This window comes from Larimichthys crocea, chromosome III, assembly GCF_000972845.2.
Source record: "Larimichthys crocea isolate SSNF chromosome III, L_crocea_2.0, whole genome shotgun sequence".
NCBI lineage: Eukaryota > Metazoa > Chordata > Actinopteri > Sciaenidae > Larimichthys > Larimichthys crocea.
The window spans coordinates 47,061,370-47,079,967 of NC_040013.1; the positions used below are offsets into that span (position 1 = coordinate 47,061,370).

General features: G+C 38.1%; 2 protein-coding genes across 7 annotated transcripts in view; one reads left to right on the plus strand and one right to left on the minus strand.

The window, feature by feature from the left end:
• On the minus strand, positions 1-15,685 carry LOC104935499 (SEC14-like protein 2). Of its 4 annotated transcripts, none has more exons than XM_027275846.1 (13): positions 15,571-15,685; positions 13,391-13,597; positions 12,158-12,233; positions 9,117-9,160; positions 8,229-8,291; positions 7,952-8,140; positions 7,242-7,337; positions 7,047-7,107; positions 6,889-6,972; positions 6,654-6,760; positions 3,339-3,478; positions 2,810-2,979; positions 1-2,681 (listed from the first exon to the last, which is right to left on the minus strand). In XM_027275846.1, exons 2-13 carry the CDS (start codon positions 13,442-13,444, stop codon positions 2,530-2,532), a joined length of 1,236 nt encoding a protein of 411 aa, XP_027131647.1. In that variant the 5' UTR covers positions 13,445-13,597; positions 15,571-15,685; the 3' UTR covers positions 1-2,529. The 4 variants fall into 4 exon arrangements, with proteins under 4 accessions (XP_027131647.1, XP_027131650.1, XP_027131659.1 ...); XM_027275849.1 differs by lacking the exon at positions 15,571-15,685 and adding an exon at positions 14,441-14,612; XM_027275858.1 differs by lacking the exon at positions 15,571-15,685 and adding an exon at positions 14,277-14,414.
• Positions 15,171-18,598, plus strand: part of rnf215 (ring finger protein 215) — a 6,641-nt gene continuing 3,213 nt past the window's right edge. The window contains exons 1-7 of one of the 3 annotated variants that reach the window (XM_010751347.3): positions 15,171-15,820; positions 16,358-16,510; positions 16,591-16,662; positions 16,765-16,850; positions 17,233-17,287; positions 17,409-17,513; positions 17,912-18,028. In XM_010751347.3, coding sequence (XP_010749649.1) covers positions 15,587-15,820; positions 16,358-16,510; positions 16,591-16,662; positions 16,765-16,850; positions 17,233-17,287; positions 17,409-17,513; positions 17,912-18,028 — 822 coding nt within the window. In that variant the 5' untranslated portion in view covers positions 15,171-15,586. The remainder of the gene's footprint in view (positions 15,821-16,357; positions 16,511-16,590; positions 16,663-16,764; positions 16,851-17,232; positions 17,288-17,408; positions 17,514-17,911; positions 18,029-18,598) is intronic. The other 2 variants (XM_010751346.3, XM_010751348.3) reach the window with 2 other exon arrangements.

Sequence of the window (18,598 nt, forward strand, 5' to 3'; positions counted from 1 at the left end):
TTAAAATAAGCCTGTTGTCAACACATTTATTTTTATTCACTTCTCTTCATCATACATGAAAAGATCTTTATCAGCAGTTGTGCAAACCAGACAGCATGACCATGACGGTAAGCTTACTTTGTTTCCCTGGGACTTGTTGCAAAGGTCTCTCAGTGCTGTTCCAATATAAATACTGGAAATAATGTGAAAAATCAGCCACAATCTACATTCACTAATTGTCTGGTGAGACATAATTTCATATTTTCATTTTACATTCACTTCAAATGAGTTAACAGGAATATTTTTTATATTATACATTATATATATTAATGTACCTTACTTGAAATAAATATTGATTTTCTGACTGAATCTAATATATATGTAGACATTAATACTTTGATAATATTAAATAATAATTTCAACTGACTTATACTTTCTGGAAGTAAATTAGAAATGAGGAAATAAATAAATATATATTACCTGCAAATATGTCAAGGGGAAAAAAGACAACCATTAAAGGCACATCCAATCGATAATGAATGTTAAAGATTAGTAGATTTCAAAAGGTAAAGATACAACTTAAGTTATAAACTCCTTACAAATGATTCCTTAAGCCTTACATGTGTAATTATGAATTAAAGGAATGTTTAATGTGACATGTTGAATGTCCAAAATGCTAACAAAACTTATTCTTATATAAATTCACTAAATTGCTGAAATACTGTTTCTGATTGTCATGCCAAGTATGTATGCCATATACATATACAAAAAAAAAAACATTTATAGAAAATGTAAATTCTTTGTTGCATAACTAGAAAATTAAAAAACTATTTCACTCTTGTGCTACTTTTATAGGAGTGTTGGTCTATTTTACACGTCATACCATTAAAGCAGGCTGTGGTAGCACTGGCCTGATTCACTTGGTGCCTGTTTGAAACATTTCACATGAGAAACATTAATTAAAACCGTCAATGGTCAACACATAAGTGAGGATCTTTGTACTCCTTTGTACCTTCTTCTTCCAAAACGTGGCGCCCTCATTACACACGATGCAACATGATAACAGACAAGTATTTCATAGATATAGAAACATTTCTATATATGCGTAATTTGGGTGTGTAATGCTAGTTCAAGTAGTGCAAGTTCACTTCTTTCCACACCTCCAGATAACTTTCAAACTTGTACTCTTCAGTCCCAACCAACATTGACTCAAGTGACATCACTTGAGGCAATTTATCAGACACCACAGAGCTCCCTCTGGAGCCTCAAAAGCCTTATACTACTTTTTCTACATATGCAATAGTACCCCCCAAAATCTGTAAGTACACATTTACATGTAAAATAGGTGGCGTTCCCCTTTAAGACGGAGATGCATAATGTTACCAATTCAACCAGCAACCTCAGGAGCAACACTAAACTTAATATAAATTAGGTTTTGTTAACATGGGTTCTCTTAGCAGCAATAAAAAGTTCCAACAGAACATTAAATGTAAAGCTACATCATGACCAGACATATGTGGACACCCAAATATTACACCTATTCTATGATGTTAAATATCTCATTCATGAGCATTAATAAACTGCTATAACAGCTCTTCTTTTGGTTTCAGGTTTTCCACAAGAGCATCAGTGAGGTAGACAGTTAAGTTCTTCAACACCAAACTGAGAAAATGATTTATTAATGAACTTTGTTGTGCACAGAGCCAAGTTCATGTCATATTGAAACATGAAAGGATTTCAAAGCACAAAGCACATTAAGATTTAGAAGCATTAAGATTCCTACTAAGGAGTTAAGAGGTGTTACCAAGGTGTTTTCTATCCTTAGGTTACACAAAGTCACGTGTGGGCCTTGAGGTCCTCAGCAGTATTAGTTGTTTGGCTTTGATTGGGAACAGTAGGTGCCAGTCTATCTCAACACTGTGGTGGCCAGGGTCGAAGAGACCTGTTGCTGCCTTCCTCGACATGTTCTTTAACATAAACAGACAACAGTGTCTCCAGACTAGTATGTGCTGACGGTAACGCTAACATAGGTAAAAACATTCTCTTTGGATAATTCTGGGTATTTGTGGTGTTTTGGGGTTTAAAGTCTATCTACCAGCATGAGTTTGGCAGAATGTGAGACCGACTCAAGCCCTTCTGATGTACTTTGAGAGTGTCTCTAATTCTCCTTGGCCAAGCATCAATAAATATTACAGCATAAGACATCAGAGGCTCCTGAACACTTTCTTCTCTCCTGACCTCACCATTGACCTTTGACTTCAGCAATTTCTCCACAACAAGAGGCTTAGTGCACACAATCTATGTCCACATACTTTACTCACATACTGACTTTGTTTTATAAATGTTTTCAAATGGATCAGCACGTAAATAAGATCAACATTAAAGCTGATTAAACGGTCAAAGAGGTTTTGACATGGATTAAATACTTTTCAGTGTTTTGGCAGCATGTTGTGGTTCCTGTTCAAATCAAGTCTCTCAGGCTGTGCTTACTATTGGCAGCTAAACATAACAGATCTGACAACATGGAAGTGGAATATTGTATTATCTTGGTTATGACTGGCTGTTGCCCTCAGCTTGCATGTGGTTTTTGGACCCCCCGTTGGCCTGTGGGGACTGTAAGTGGTCAGGGAGCAGGACCTCAACAGTGAAGCTGATTCGTTTGGCCTGGAAGATGCTGTAAGTGTTGTCAAATCTCAGAACATCTGGGGAAGACAAAAAAACCCAGAATATTTACTATACTACTGGGTCTGATCTAACATTGCTATAACATGTTCAACATTGTTTTGATTACATATCATAAAGCCTATGCTGAGTGTTATGGGTTACTCACAAACTCCTGGGCGTTCACAGGTCAGTGATCCATCCTCAGGCACCAAGTGGGCATTGTAACGCTGGCTGGGCACTACTTCCTGCATCTGAGCTGCCTTCTTCCATTCACCTTTTCTAGCCTTCAGAAACACCCCAAAACCAATGTCTGCACTCTGTGTGGCAAACTGCCACCTGCAGAAAGTAAAAAAAGATTACTAAATTAATTATTTCATAAAGAATTGTTTTATAAATGCACCAGGCTTTGAGATTACTACTACTCCGCTGTATGCAAAAAATATAAATAAATAATAAATAAAGATATATCTGTTAATCTTAAACTTAAAATTACTAATAATATAACTACATTGTTCCCAGTGTTGTGTCTTCTATGCGTCATCTGTTTGTTTTGACCAACAGTCCAAAACTCAGAAATCTTCAATTAACAATGACAGCACATTAAACAAATCCAGAGACGCTAGAACCAGTGACTGTTTGCCTAATAAATGAGTAATAAATAACTTTTTGAGAACACTTTGTGGTGCGGAACTGACCTGAGAACACAGCCAGGGAAAAGGATCTCATAGTCCAGCTGTTTGGAGGATCCTCGACTGACGGTCATACACTGCTCGTAGTTCACCATAACATGGTCCCGCACATAGTAGGAGGGGGGAACTGGGCCGACATGGTTTATCTGCAGCAGAGACCATGCATAAACAGAGTTAGGATATGGGTGTCAAAAAGCTAAATATAAGAAATGTTGAAAGTCAGAGAGCAGGAGAAATTAGAGAAAACGGAAAGTCATCACTTACTTTTACATCTTTAGCACAAAAAATGATATAAAATATTCTCTTTTCCACTTTTCTGTTTATTCACATAAATAAAAGTTTATTCACATAAATAAAAAATCCTGTGGTTTTACAGTACTGTACAATGCAGCACATAAATGAACCAACAGAGGGCAGTGTTTTCCTCATGTAAGTGAGATGAGTTTAATCCAGAGAGTGATAACTAACATCATGTATATTACAGATGACAGACATAGTACACACACACAACATAAGAAAATGTGTCCTCTTGGACTCTGAGATGCCTGACAGTTTAAGGAAGAATAATTCCTGCAAATATTTAGAGAGATAAGCTTTATGAGGAAAGTCAAACTCTTCTGAATCCACTTCTTTAAAAACCTTACAGAGAAGTCAAACTTAACAGAACCATTGTTGGGAGACTGCCACAGACAAAAAGAAAAGATGCAGAAAGAAAGGCATTACTAAAAGAAAAACAAACACTGTCACATACGTCATATATTCATATTAGAGAGCAAAACTTCAATTGTGCAGAGATCGGACTGAACCTGAAAGAGTGAGAGTGAGAAAAACCTCACATATAACATGCATAAGGCTCCAAAGTTTTCCTCCCACGACATTAACAGCTCGGAAAATGTTTTCTGTAAAAATTATACATCCAGTTTTTATAAATTTAAACATAAAAATGAACTAATTCTTTGAATAAAAACCAACAATAGTGAGCTATAAAACTACAGGGGAAAAAAAAAACTTTAAACTCTACCAAAGGGTATCCTTTACATACAAATTGTATGATTTAAGTGCAATCTTTTAGGCCCATAAACAGGGGCGCTGCCAGGAATTTTAGGCCCCATGACAAAAAAATCTAATTGGTCCCCCTCTGCGCAGCTGTTGCCACCACATTTCTAGGACCTAACTATCCCATCAAAAGCTTTACACAACTCTAATTAAAAGCCCTGCAACTGTTTTGCGTCTTGCAGTTCAATACTAGTACTAGCACAATATTTACTGCTGGTGATTTGTACATGCATGCAAGTCTGCATACAGTATGCAGTACAGTTCACTATTTGATGCAAGATTAAAAACCACCATAAAAATGTGCTAAAGGACAACTTTTACTGCCCAAAACATGTAAAAACAAAGATAATTAATTTCATTATTATATTTGAAATATATATACTCAATGATGATGGTTTAATAATTTTATATTGGTGTTTACCTATTTTTTTGGGGGCCCCTGTCAGCGCCCCTGCCCATAAATAATGCAAAATTCTTAAAGAAAAGTTTGACATTTGGGGAAATACACAATGCTATATTTATCTAAATTAAAAACAGGAGGAAACAGCTAGCCTGGCTCTGTCCAATAGTAATGAAATCCACCTATCAGTAAACCGAAGTATAAAAATGCTAAATTTTCCAAGGAGATATATGCTGTGCTAGGCTAGCTGTTCCCTCGAACACTCAGTGTTTATGCTGAGCTAAGCCAGCTGTTTTCTGGCTTTAGCTTCATATTCACTGTCTAGACCGGAGAGTGGTGTCAATCTTTTCATCCAACACTCGGCAAGAATGACCTAACTGAAGAATACAGTACAATGTCAAGAACAAACAACTAGCTAACTAAATAAAAAGAAAAACTGTATTTAAAAAAAAGGTAGAAAAAAAGAAAACACTTTGAGGCCGAGCATCTCAATTCCTTTAGTCTTGAATGTAGCCGAAATGAATTCCTCTCTTCCTGATCCTCATCTGTCTTGGGCCCAATTATTTATCTACAGAAACAGTCACAAACGTCAGTCAGTCTAAGTGTGACTACTTGTTGCTCGAACTACACTACTGACTAAGATATATCAGGTCAGATCTCATTTGGCCATTTCTACGCAGTGAGGCAGGGTTGCAGCAGGGAAGAAGAGGGAGCTTTTTTAATGAAGTCATTCATTTCTCATCTGCAGTTTCCTGTGGTTTGAAAGGAAAAAGTCCTCTACCATTACCTGTTATAATTCACAAAGCCAAACATCTAATCAGTGAAACCAGGAAACCCACAAACTACATCCTTCTTGCATCAGTTACGTGATATTGGTATATGCGTGCCAGAAAGAAACCATACTGTAATCAGCTGTATTGATTCATTCTGCTGTGCAGAGCCAGTCCAGAATAGTCCTTGCATTGTCATTGACCTGCTGCAGCCAAATTGGCTCATTCATGTGTAACAGGATCCTTGCTGAACCAGTGTCAGCAGCATTAACATTTTATGATCCAGTGTTTTGGAAAACATTTCATCCATTATGTTTACTTTGTAGCCTGAATGTGACATTGGGTTGTTCCTGTTTAGACAAAGTGTTACTTTCTAATGTATACCTGCCTGTGACAAACTGGAGGAACGGGTAGGAGAGGAACTCACATAAAACAAGTTTGCATATTAGCCAGCCAGTCTCTCACTAAAGCAAAGCTGTAAGCTGTCAAACTAAATGAGCACATGATGCAAACCAGTGAAAGAACTAGTCTATGAAAGTCTATAAAGATAACATATAAACGGGTATATATGAAAGTACTCCAAAGCAAGCAAGCTGATGCAGATCTGATTGAACAGGAGGGCTGATCAGCTGTTGTTGGGAACAGACTTGTACCTATCGCAGGGCTGTTGGTACTTGTTGTGAAAAGTAAAGTTGCCTCATATTCTTGCCTCAACAGTCTGATTTATTCAATTAAACATCAGTTTTACCACTTTTCCAGATTTTCCATATCATATCAAAATATAATTAAGGATCATTTATTTTTAAATGATCCTTATTTATATTCTCATTTCAACCATACCAGCTTGTCTGTAAGCTGTTTACTCAAAAAAATAAAAAAACTGTAACTAATATAAAATATATAAACATATATAAAAATAGTAATCCAAGCGTACACCAAACAGAGAGTTTGCAAAGACGGGCAAACTGGAAGCTGTTAAACAGGAACAGGAACTTATTACATACTTGTCTCTTCCAACTCATCATCAGCCCACCTTAGTATCAAAAGCACGACACCCATTGGTATCAAGATTGGCTTGCTCATTTACTGACTCACCCTGGTCCGACAGCGAGGGTCTCCATCAGGATCCGTCAGTTTGCCCCCGTATATCGCCGGCAGCTCCTCTGCATCAATGTACTTCAGTAAAACCTCCTGCCAGTTAGCTGTCAGACGGGAAACAACAAAACTAATTTATCAGAAAAGAGCAGGAGGAGGTCAAAGTGTTTATCAGAATTTTGTATTTGGATGAAATATTGTCCAAAATAAGATGCAGTGATGTGTAGTGGCTCACCCCCGAGGATCTGGATCTTTTGTCTCGTGGTCTCACTCAGGAAGTGCTTGACAAGGTTGTAGGCCACAGGAAATAGTTTAGGGGCTGCAGGAGAAAAACGTTAAAGTGTTAACCAAACGTTAACAGCAATAATGAAAACTCTGGGAGGACATATTTACCTTTAATGACAAACAGCCTTTTCAAGCCTTCTGGATAGTTGTCCTCAAACATCTGGAGGATCTGGTGACACACATAAATAAAAATAAAATATTTGGAACTGAAGCTACTAGTTTGATCAACCAAACCAAATATCAGTTTTGTGAGGTCAATGTACTGACCTACTATGTAAGCACTATATGTCTGTGTCTCTGTACCTCTCCATATGTCTCTATAGCAGGTTTCCATAAATGTTTCAGACCCAGACCTTCAACATCGTAGATCATGGTGATTGATTCCACGTTTCTCCCAAGCTGGTTGAAAAAGGTGACCGAAAGAGAGGAAATTTTAATCTCCGAAAGTATAAAATAAATTATAAAGAGGTGTGTATATACTGTACAATCTGGTTGGTTGGTCATTCTTGGCTCTTTATGCCCACAAAAAAAAAACAGTGAACCCCAAATTGCTCCTAAAACATCACTGCTTTGTATAAAGGTGTCTGCCAAATGTATGTAATGTACTGAAACTGAAAGATGCATCCATATGGCATCTGAAAAAACAACACGTTATTATTAAAAATTCAATGATTATTAAAAAAGGTTGCAAAATGTAATGCTTATTCATCAATATCAAGATGTATGTTGTGTGTTTCATTATCTTAAGATATGTACCGTGCCAAATTAAGAACTTAAAGAACTTCAGAGGTCACATTTGATTTTATCAGTAGGAAACCTGATAAGATGACGACTGACCTATATAGTGTCTTTTCTTGAGTACTGTTTCACAAAGGAAATTACACTCTACTGCAACAGTTTCCACTATTTTTTTGTGTACCTGTCTTATTTTTAAATAATATTTTTTAATAATTATTATTATATTAGACAATGTTTTTGTATCAAGTGTGAACATCTGTCGTCTCTACTCTTACCCTCTGTGACTGCAGGTTACATTCCTTCTGCAGGACCTCACAGTCTTTGATCTTGGATTTGATGAAGTCTTGCTTGGAGGCAGACAGGAAGAGGCCTTTAGGATCCACAGGTCCTATGACATCATACCAGATGGGACTGCCCTCACGGTCATAACCACACATCCCTCCTGACAAATATTTTTCTATCACCTGGAGACAGGTTAAATTTTAAAACAGTTAAGTTTAAGTATTTAAGTTACTTGCTCTTAAGTACACTGAACCTTTACAAGGTCTTTACCTCTGGTGGACGCCAGTCTGTGATTATTGTATCTACTTTCATCTGTTTTCTGAACTCCAAATGCTGGAAGAAAAGATGGGTGCATGTTAATTGTAGACTTAATAATATACAGTAAGTTTTTAAACTTCCTTGATGAAAGACGTAGATTCATCCAAGCACAATGTAGTGATTTAAGTGGCTTAGGAGGTTTAAGACAGTAGAAGATGTAAAAACCTGCCCCATCAGCAGGAAGGGGATCAGTGATTTACGCTGTGTACACACTACAGCTCACGCATACCTGACAACGCATGATTACAACCACAAGTCCACCAACAAAGAGGAAAAAATGTTTCTGTTTGGCTCACAGGCCTTTTTAATATATACATTTACATATCTGTTTTTAGCCTAGTTAATCATTTCTACTACTGGGTCAGGAAATAATGGCAATACCTGTTGTTGTTGTTTGTTACATTGGTGGGTGTGTTATTAAAAAGTAGTGTGGTTAGCAAACTGGGTAGAGGTCAATATGTCACAGCTGTCTTCTACTCCCTAGTAGACAAAGATCAGTTCATGCAGCTTTAAGTTAGGTGGCTATAAAGTGTATTCTGTCTTAGATACTCATTTAACCCATGTATCTATCTCTTATCTCTCCTGCCACAATGACTCAGTTTCCCCACAGTGAACCATTACCATGCTGCTCCTCTCTAATCTGCAGCCACTCCCGAGCAGATGGGCTGAACAGTCTGTACTGGTGCTAACTGCACTTTCAAATTAGTCACTGGAAGTAAAGGCAATGTGGTTGTACCTTGGCTTGCAATCCATTATGATTGGTGCTGCATTTCTACAAGAGAGTGACAAATGCAAAAACTATAAAAATGTTCTACTTGACAGAGCAGCTGATCATGTTACCTTCCGCAGCATGGCCTCAGACTTCTGGACATTGAAGTTTCTGGCTGAAAAAGAAAAGCAAAAAAAAAAAAAAAAGATGATAAATATACTGTAGATATCCATGACGTTAAATGCTCTTTAACCAGAATGCAGAGAGGGACAATTAGAGATTCCACCAATACACTAAATTCCTTATTTCTATATTATTATTCTATACATTAGAACTTATATTATAAAGTAAGCAAGCAAACTGTATTTACACGACACAAACCCAAGTAAAATAAAAACTGAAGCATCATTATAATAATTATACACATTCTCAAGTAAACACAAGTAAAGACATGTGATAGAAGTCCATCTTTAAACTAAAGGTCAACCACTGAGTTACTAAAGTAGAGGAGGAGCTGTGGAGGTTTTACATGATCACAGGAGGAAATACTAAATAGAATAAAGGATAAAAATGAAAAAGAGCAGAATTTGAATAGACTGTTTAGACTTTAGTTTGATCATCCTTGGTCTAACAAAGACACCTTTTACTGTCAAATGTTATATAAAGGTTTTAGAGAGGCAACAGAATATGTGTAAATGGAAACAACCAGTAGGTGAAAAAATCTTTAAAAGTTTCCACTCCATACACAAATGACACAGCCTTTAGGAATCTCCTAAATTATAAAGTTTACATTGAAAGCCTCTGGGAATAAGTAACACCACATCTCCTCCTCTCTAACATGGTCAGTATTTAAAGCACTGTGTCAATGTGTCTGATCCTGAATAGAGTTGACACACAGTCCACTGTCTAATACTCTGCATCTAAGGTGATTAGCTCTGCTGCTGACAGTCCGGTGGAAAAGCACAACAGTGCTGTTGTCATGAAGTGAGAATTATAATTTACACCAGCAAGTGGATTACACTGTAGCTCTATGCTCCATCCTGGCACTATAACTAGGCCATTGAATGACTTAAAATTACAAAGGCACAAAGCAGATTCTGGTATATGACCAGGCCATGTATTATTTTGAATAATTACTAAGTGTTCCAATTGCCTCACTTTACTGAATAATAACAGTGGATTTGCTATGTTTAACTAATAATATACACAGTGCTGGAAAGCTAGAAGAGTGACTCTCCTGCTCCTTCCCAAATATATCCCCATGTATAATCATCAACAGCGTGTATGAAACAATCTGAAGGTGTAGCACAAAGCATTTCTTTGTTTTAAAGTGACATCAGACCTAGTGTTGCTCCTCGGGTCATATTTGAGTATCTGAAATAACTGTGGCAGAGATTTACAGATCACTTCTCTAAACTTTAGGCCACCGCTGTCCAACTTGTTTTACAAGTCATCTGGTGAAGGCATCATTCTTGGCAAGTCAGTTATAAACAACCCAAAAGTAGACAGTACAAAAAGTATTTTATGTCCTGTAGATAGCTGAAGAAGCTAAAACAGCTAAAATCCCTTCCCTATAGCTCTGGAGAAAATACAAGTGGAAGTCAAAAGAGGGAATCAGTTTCATCATGACAATGTGATGCTAAAACAACAGTTGTCTTGTGACTAAAAATGTGTTCAGAAGTTTCTGTCTGTTTTACTGAACCAAACAGACTCTAGTAGACTCTAGTCTGTCTTCACATACTAAAGTACAACTGATACGCTAGTATAAAGTAAGACTAAATTGGTGTCATTTATCCTGGCTCGTTTATCTCTTGACGTGGAGATGGATACGTGGAGATAAATGCTGTGTACTCCTTGCTGGAGTGTGAGTCATCTGAGGACAGGTCAGTGTTTAGTTAGAGGAGAATCACTGGCCTCTAGTACAAGACTCATCTTCTATCATGTCGAAGAAGCAGGATCTAACTGCATCTATCACTATCCATCATTCCACTCACAACATTACAATTCAAGTTCAGCTTCAAGGACTTGTTATGTTTTACTGTATATAAACTGGTAAATTGTAACTTTAATTTCATTTTGGCTCTCATTGCATGATGATTTCAGTGAAAGCCAACAAACAAAGACTAATCATTAATGTGCCACCTCAGGCTATTTGCTTAGATCAGTGAACTGGACTGAACTATCCTCACTGTTCCCACAGCTTGAATGAGAGAGATCTCTTTACAACCACACTGAAAGGGAAAATAACTTGAATCAGTCAGAGCGTACATTGGTCGAACAGACCCTTGTTGTCCGTGTTTGTTGCTGTGACGTGGTTCAGTAAGTCTTCAATTCTCGTTATGAAACGACTTTGGAAAGCAACAGAAACACAGCAGCAGAGTTTCTCCAGGCAGACGGGCTGTCTTTCGTCGTAGTGTGCCTTTAATGCGATTATCCCTGGATTAGCCTGATACACAGAGTGCTCGAGCAATGCTCCAGAACTAATCAGCACAAGGGCTCCCTTATTAATGCTTTCCATTTCTCTGAATGTCTAACCCTCAACCAGAGTTTTCCACGGCTTCACCAAGTTACATCTAAGAAACCTTTTATACTGGTCCATGTATGAAAGCATGATAGAGTCAGTAGAAACAATATGGCCTACAAAATGGATCAATGAATTAACCAATTAAAAATTATTAATTTATCCAAGTTTGTGTCAGGTTTTTTTTTTTACTAAAACCTAAAAAAATTGGACATTACTTGGACATGAGACAGTGTGTTCCTAACTACTATAGCTAGCAGTAGTGGCAGTATTTGCTACAGGTTTGATGGAGAAGTAGTTTATGTAACATCTATGGACAGCATGCAAACAACTACAAATGAAAGACTTTTTCGGGAAACTAAATGGCGTGCTTGGTTTTTGAGTTGTGGTTTGAGCATTGTGCTCAGGCTTTAAAACCATGTGAGTCTCTCTCTCCACCACATGTGTTGCATCATGTCCTTTCATGCAATAAACCCTTGGAGTTTCTGCTTTTTGCTCATGTACACTATCAGATTTTCCCTGTAAATACAAACGTTTGTAGGTAAATGATCACAAATTTACCACAGTGGAGAGAATTAGAAAAGAGATTTTGTGGTGAAAGCAAGCCGTGATCAGTGAAAAGCAGCAGGTGCCTCATGACTACCAACTTACCTCTGAGCCATCGTAACAGGAAATGGTCATGCTGTGCAGGAAGTTGAGGAAGAATATCTTGTATCCTCTCTCGAAACTGTAGCCAGAGGAAAGAGGGAAGAAGAGACACATAAATAAGAGGTCTTAAACTAATATTTGCAGTTACAGTTGCAGCCCTGGGAATGAAAACTGTCTTGACAAATACAGTACTTTTCCTTGTCGAAAGGTATTTATAGTTTTACTAAATCGCTTCAGATTAGTGGGTTTCATTTCCTAATGCTGCTGGAACTTGTGACACGGTGACCAATTATTTTACACACTTTAATGACGAGGTTCAACAATGGATATCTGTAAACATGTTTTGCTTGGGAAGGGAAACAGTCAAAGCATGTGTTAGCATTTTAGGTTTCCACATTGCATGGCCAAAAGCAGGTGGACACTGGAGCATTAGGGCTGCTAATTTCTTTCTTGATTAAATTATTTAATTATGATTTATTAAGGGATTTACTCCATTCAGATCTCAGTGTAGGACAGTCATGTTCCATACCAAACAGAGATAGACATACCAACTTCAGTGTTTGAATGTATGTATTTGTATGGAAACAGTGAAGTGAATCATAAACACAAGGACTATAAAATGCCATTAAAAAGAATGGGATACACACAATGTGACAATTATAGTCAAGTAGTCGGGAAAAAAAATTATTAAATATTCGCTTTAGTCATTTTTCAAGCAAAAATACCAAATATTTGTTGGTTCCAGCTCCTGAAATGTCAGGAAAGGATGAGTTTTTTTTTCTCATATATGACTGATGCAGTATATTTGGGGGGGCTGGACTGTTGGGCAGACAAAACAAGCTATTGCAATGGTTGTGGATAGTTTTCAGCACAATTTATCGATTAATTCTTGCAGCCCTCTGGCAGTCGACAGTCTTTTGGACTTTTCATAACCTGGCAAAATCACAGTTATTTTTAAAGATATCTTATAACTGATCCATAATATCCGTAAATTATTCATTAATCCGTTAAGATAGCCATTAAATGCAGATTCTAACCCATTTGCACAGTTTTATCATAGGGATAAAAAAAAGAAATAATCACGGTAAAGAGATACAACAGAGAAATGCTATACTGGCACTACACAAGCACAATCATCATCATCATCATCATCATCATTATCATAATTATCATCATTATCATCATTATCATCATCATCATTATCATCATTATCATCATTATCATCGCAAAACTTACCTGCTCCAGTGCTTCAGCCTGTTTAGGACTAAGGTCTCCTACTCTTCCGCTCATGTCTGCGACCACAAGATGCGAGATAAAGCAGAGCTGCGTCAAGTCTTCACACAAGGAAAGAGAAAGACACACAGCACTGTCACCGCTAACCGTGACAGGCGGATTTCTGTCTGTCCCTCTCTCTTTGATTCACGTCTTCAGTATGCTGTCATCCTGCAGGTGAAAAGGAGAGGCCAAGAGAGGAAAAAAAATGTAAACACACGAGTCGCACCGCCCGTTAGAGAAGCAGTCCAACCAGCTGACTCGGCCAAAGATAGAAGAAATCACAAGAGGATTACTCGGGACTGAAATGAGGAACCACAGAGAGGAGAAGCTCCGGCCCTCTTTATGATAAACTAACACGCTATTAATCTTTACAACAATAATAATATTTAAGAAAGAGTTATTAAACGTATTATATATTATATGTGAATCTACTGTGAGGAAGTGCCAACTCCCTCACTGTCTGCCGGGTCTATGCTATGTTACAATGTTTTATTTATTTAACCGATTCACTATATTAGATGAAAGAGACAGAACTGTCGTCAGAGTTAAATTTATTTCCAAAACATATTAAAACAAAATGATAATGCAAGAGCAAACTGTTTTCAGTCCTTTCGGTAGACCCAGGCCATCTGAGCATGCGCCTAAAGAAAGAACACGACTCAATAGGTGGAAACATTTCAGTTAATTAAGGTAAAGCATTCATGTTGTACATTTCATTCACATTTTTATTCGATCATTTTTGTTTGACTGAATAAAAGTCGACCTGTGTTCTTAGTTTTGTGTTTTAGATGGAAAATATATTATCAGCAAGCTGAAATCATGAGTTACTTTCAGCTCATGAACGTACAGCTGACTCGCTACACAAACGACAAAGCCATCTTCGTATTTTCCGATTGTGTCCGTATCTATTTCCAGCGTGACAAAACAGACAAATCCAGGCAAGGCAAGACAGGATGTTCAGTCTGCAGTTAAGTTACGAGGTCAACAAAAAAATACACTCTCCCTACTCACCCCCTCTCCATGCAGCCGCCGCCGCGGTGAACAGGTGACTATATACCCATTCATTCAATCACTCAATCAACCACACGCCCCGTGACATGCGTGAAATGTGTCAAACTGACAGCTGAGACCAACACAAACATCAACATCAACATCAACATCCCAGCATGTGGCACCTACAACAATAATAATCTTACTGTTCAAAGCATTGAGCAATATGTTCCACTGTTATGCATTACATTTGAATAATTGATTTAGACCATATAAATGTGTATTGATAATATGAGCATGTCATTGCCATATTGTTTTGTTGAAAGCCAATGAAAAAAATACTTTTGTTCATTTCTCTCATCATTTCGTTCTTTTTGTTTTGTTTTTTCGTACATTTGAAATTGTGGAGAAAGGATTTGTCTCAGGTTTTAAAACTATTGGGTGATTCATCTCCAATTAAATACAATAGACAATCTTTGGTAGTAATCCAAAAATATCGCACATGCGCACTTACAACAAGAAGTATTAAAACGTTTTTTTCTTTCTTTCAATAAACATGGTCACACTGCGCGTGTGCACAATGAAGCAGGTACAAGTCGCTTGATTTTAAGCTTTCTGAGCTCACTCACACAAAATATCGGACTAAAAATGAACAGCTTGACACGAGGAGTGTTAATAAAAGTGAAATATCAGGATAAAGGTTTATGTGGCACTCCACCTGTACTAGTATTGGCAGGTCTGAGTAATCGAGGAAGAAGGAAGTATGGGCCTTCCTGCTCTGAATTTGCTACATTCGTCTTTGGTTGTGTAAACAAAACGACCAAATGAGTGTAACTGTGCGTTAGACTTTAACGTTAAACTTGATATTTTAAATCTCAGTATGTTGTATAAATAGCTAAAATCGTGTCTTTTGTCGGATTTAATTTTCGGTAACGCGCCTCAAATTTCCTACCGGTGATGCATCTGTGAATACAAGATAATAATCCTCTCACTTCTTCCGGTAACGGGCGGAAGTTTCCTCTCTTGTTTACATTCTTCGGGAGGTCTAGCTAACTGACAAACAAAAGCGCTAGCAGCAAAATGCAGAATGATGGGTAACAGGTGATTGTCAGGTTTGTGTGTTTGTCACAGTTTCAGCTGGATTCTCTCACTCTTGTTGTTCGGGCCATGTCTTCAGCTCGCTGCTGGTGCTGTCTCTGGGTAACGTTACCGCTCCTCCTGCTGCGGTGGCCGGGGCTGCTGGTCGCGGCAGAGCAGGTTGCTCTGGTGGAGGTTTTCCTCGAGCAGCGGCCCGACGTGAGCGCTCTGCTCCAAGGGGAGGTGGTGGAGTCCAGCACGGGCAGCGGGATATCCGAGCACCGGGACGAGGACGGCGAAGAGCTGGAGGGAGAGCTGGTCCTGGTGAGTCTGGCTGTGACTGCACGGTTGTTGTTCTGGACTGTTAAAGCCAAATAATAATAATCTTTTTTTTTTTTAAAAGAAGCCAATTTGTGTGAATTAATATTCATAATTTATTATTATTTTTACTTTTAATTTGGATGGTTAAAAATAGCTACATACTCTTTTCAGACACTTTAGGAGAAAAAGTAAATATCACAGTAAATGTAGATAAAAATCATGATTTACTGTGGGAAGTCAGCAGGAACATAATATATTTATAAAATGTGCTTTTACATTATTATGTATAATATATAATCATTAATGTCAGAAATTATATGAAGGAAATGAAGGTCACAAATGGTAAAAGTAAAAAAAAGTAAACAAGTATACCCCTGACTTCCTAAAACAGCAACTTCAGAGGAGCCCCTGAGCAAGACAGTGTCTGCCAGGAAGTCTTGAGTTGTCCATGCATGTTCACACCCACCCAAGAAATGACATATGGCGATATTAGAATTTCCACCATGCGATGCAAATATTCAGCCTGTTTTCTGTTCTCAGGTTCAGACTGAGGAGACGCAGGTGAGTGGAGGAAAAGGAAATGACGACACCAAAGAGCAGGAGCCATGGATCGGAGTGGTGCCTGTGGAGATGGACGACAGCAAATCCTCCACCGGGAACCAAGAGTCCTTTGCTGATGCAATGGTCAACAAAGTAAGCAGTTCATCTTACTCTAAATCTGTAGTGAATTTTGTTCATGCCGACAAACTAAACACGCATCCTCTCTGCTAAAGATGAAGCGAGCCTTGGTCCTTGGAGCGTCGGCTCTGATCATTCTGGCTCTCAACCAAAACACTGTCAGGGAGGTAAGTCTCCAATCTGGACCTGAAGTCGAGGGGGAAAGTTTAAACTTAAAAGACATCTTGTGTCAAATTTAAAATCAAAAACTCTGCCTCTTTCTGTTGTAGATGGATCTGTCTCAGGTGCTGTCCAAGCCCATCATTGTGATTCAGACGTCTGAAAATGTCACCAAGCTGATCGGAGCTCTGCTCAGGTACAGAACACCTTACAGACACTGCCAACAAGGAAGCAGATAAAATGCAAAAAAGTCCAGTTTGTTTTATGAATCCGGTAATTTGATATCACATATGTCCTTCCGCAGTTTGTTTTGTAAATCAGACAGACAGTTTTTACACAGCTGTTTATGTTAAGATTAGAATACTAATGACAGATGACTGAATCCCAGATGTTGTTTTGGCACCAGTATTGAATGATGAACATCCAAATAAAAAACAAAATCAGAACTTGAATAAATATAATATTATTACTAATTAATCCATCTTAATCTGGTTATTCATCGTAATCAGGCAATTGTGTGTGTACATGTAGTGATGGTGAATCTTTATTTACACTGACTGACAGTTCTCTCTCCACAGGGGTCTTCAAGCGACAGCAAAAATCACATACAAGACCATTCTGCAGGACAACCTGGTGAGCTCCTCAATCTGTCAGCTGACAGTGTGTTTCTCAGTTGTTAGCATCCTCCAGTGGTGAGTGAACAGATGACAGGCTGAGCTGACAGTGAAGCACATGCTGCTGTGTGTTCGGGCAGGGAGCCACGCTCACGCTGTGGTCCAGCTGCGGTCGATCCAGAGGAGGTCGCTACGGAGAGTGGCAGGGGGTCATCTGCACGGGAGAGACGAACTCTCAGGTCCAGGTGCGGAGCAGAACGAACACACCATCCGCCCTGTTAACATATTGTCTTAAAGCTGCTCCACTAATTTAACACGACAAAGTTAGGGAGTGCTCCTACAGATGTGGAATAAATGGTACAAAGCCAGGTGAAAACTGCTAAATTTCCTTTAGTGAGTAACTTGAGTCGGTTTGGGCCTTGAAAGTTATTATTTGAATCTGTTATCACTTTATTTTGATTATTAAAGTAAACATTGTAAAACTGCAATATGCAGTACAGATCTTAAATGTGTTAAAAGTCTGGTGCTCATTTGCATTTTCCCAGTTTCTCTACTATCAGAAATCCTTCTGGCTGTGAGTTGTAGTGTGTTTCTGTGTGTAGAGTGTTATTTAAATGAACACATCCTTCCTGTGTGTCTGTAGAAGTACCTGCAGCAGCTGTGGGACACAGTCCTCCTGGTGGCTCTGATCCTCAGCACTGGAGTCATCGTTCAGGCTCGCTGGCAGTACCAGGACCATGAGTTGAATGACGACTTAGAGGTAGAGGTTATTACCACAGATTATTCTTTGGTTTTCCACTTTTTCTCCACACTAACTATTCAGCAGTATATAAAGGGATTCAAATAAGCTTCCATCTTTAGCAGCTGCAACATGAGCGATGAATGTCAATTATGTAGGAGTGTTTCTGCACTGTGGTTTTACTAGTTTTGAGATATTTGACTCCTTCTTCTGCCACTGCTGATAAAGATAGACAGATGAGATCATGTATGTTTAAATAATAATTAAATATTTCTTTGGTAAAATGTCATCTATTTCTTGCACTTATTTTCTTTTCTCTGTGACCCCCCCACTGTAAAATCAATTCATTTACTTAATGCTAAATTTGATTAGTTAACATTTTTCACCACTGATGTTGTGCAGACAGCCTTTGGTCAAACACAAAAATGTATTTTACATTTGTACTTATATATATATTAATACATATTTCAAGTTGAGCAAAATATTTCAGTCTTAGCTAAGCTGTGATTTATTGTTTCTTCAGTGAAGTGTTGGAACAAGCTATAAGTTTCCGGTGCTTGTAGTAAACCTCCAAAATAAAAGTTAACAGAT

Bases quoted from the DNA above. Each gene is read 5' to 3' on its own strand.
- LOC104935499 (XM_027275846.1), bottom strand. From the start codon at position 13,444: ATGAGCGGAAGAGTAGGAGACCTTAGTCCTAAACAGGCTGAAGCACTG. The intron at 6,761-6,888 runs GTGAGCCACTAC...CCCGTCTGACAG, and splicing joins AAAGATCCAGATCCTCGGGG to CTAACTGGCAGGAGGTTTTA. The intron at 3,479-6,653 runs GTGAGTCAGTAA...TCTCTGCTGCAG, and splicing joins ACCCTCGCTGTCGGACCAGG to ATAAACCATGTCGGCCCAGT.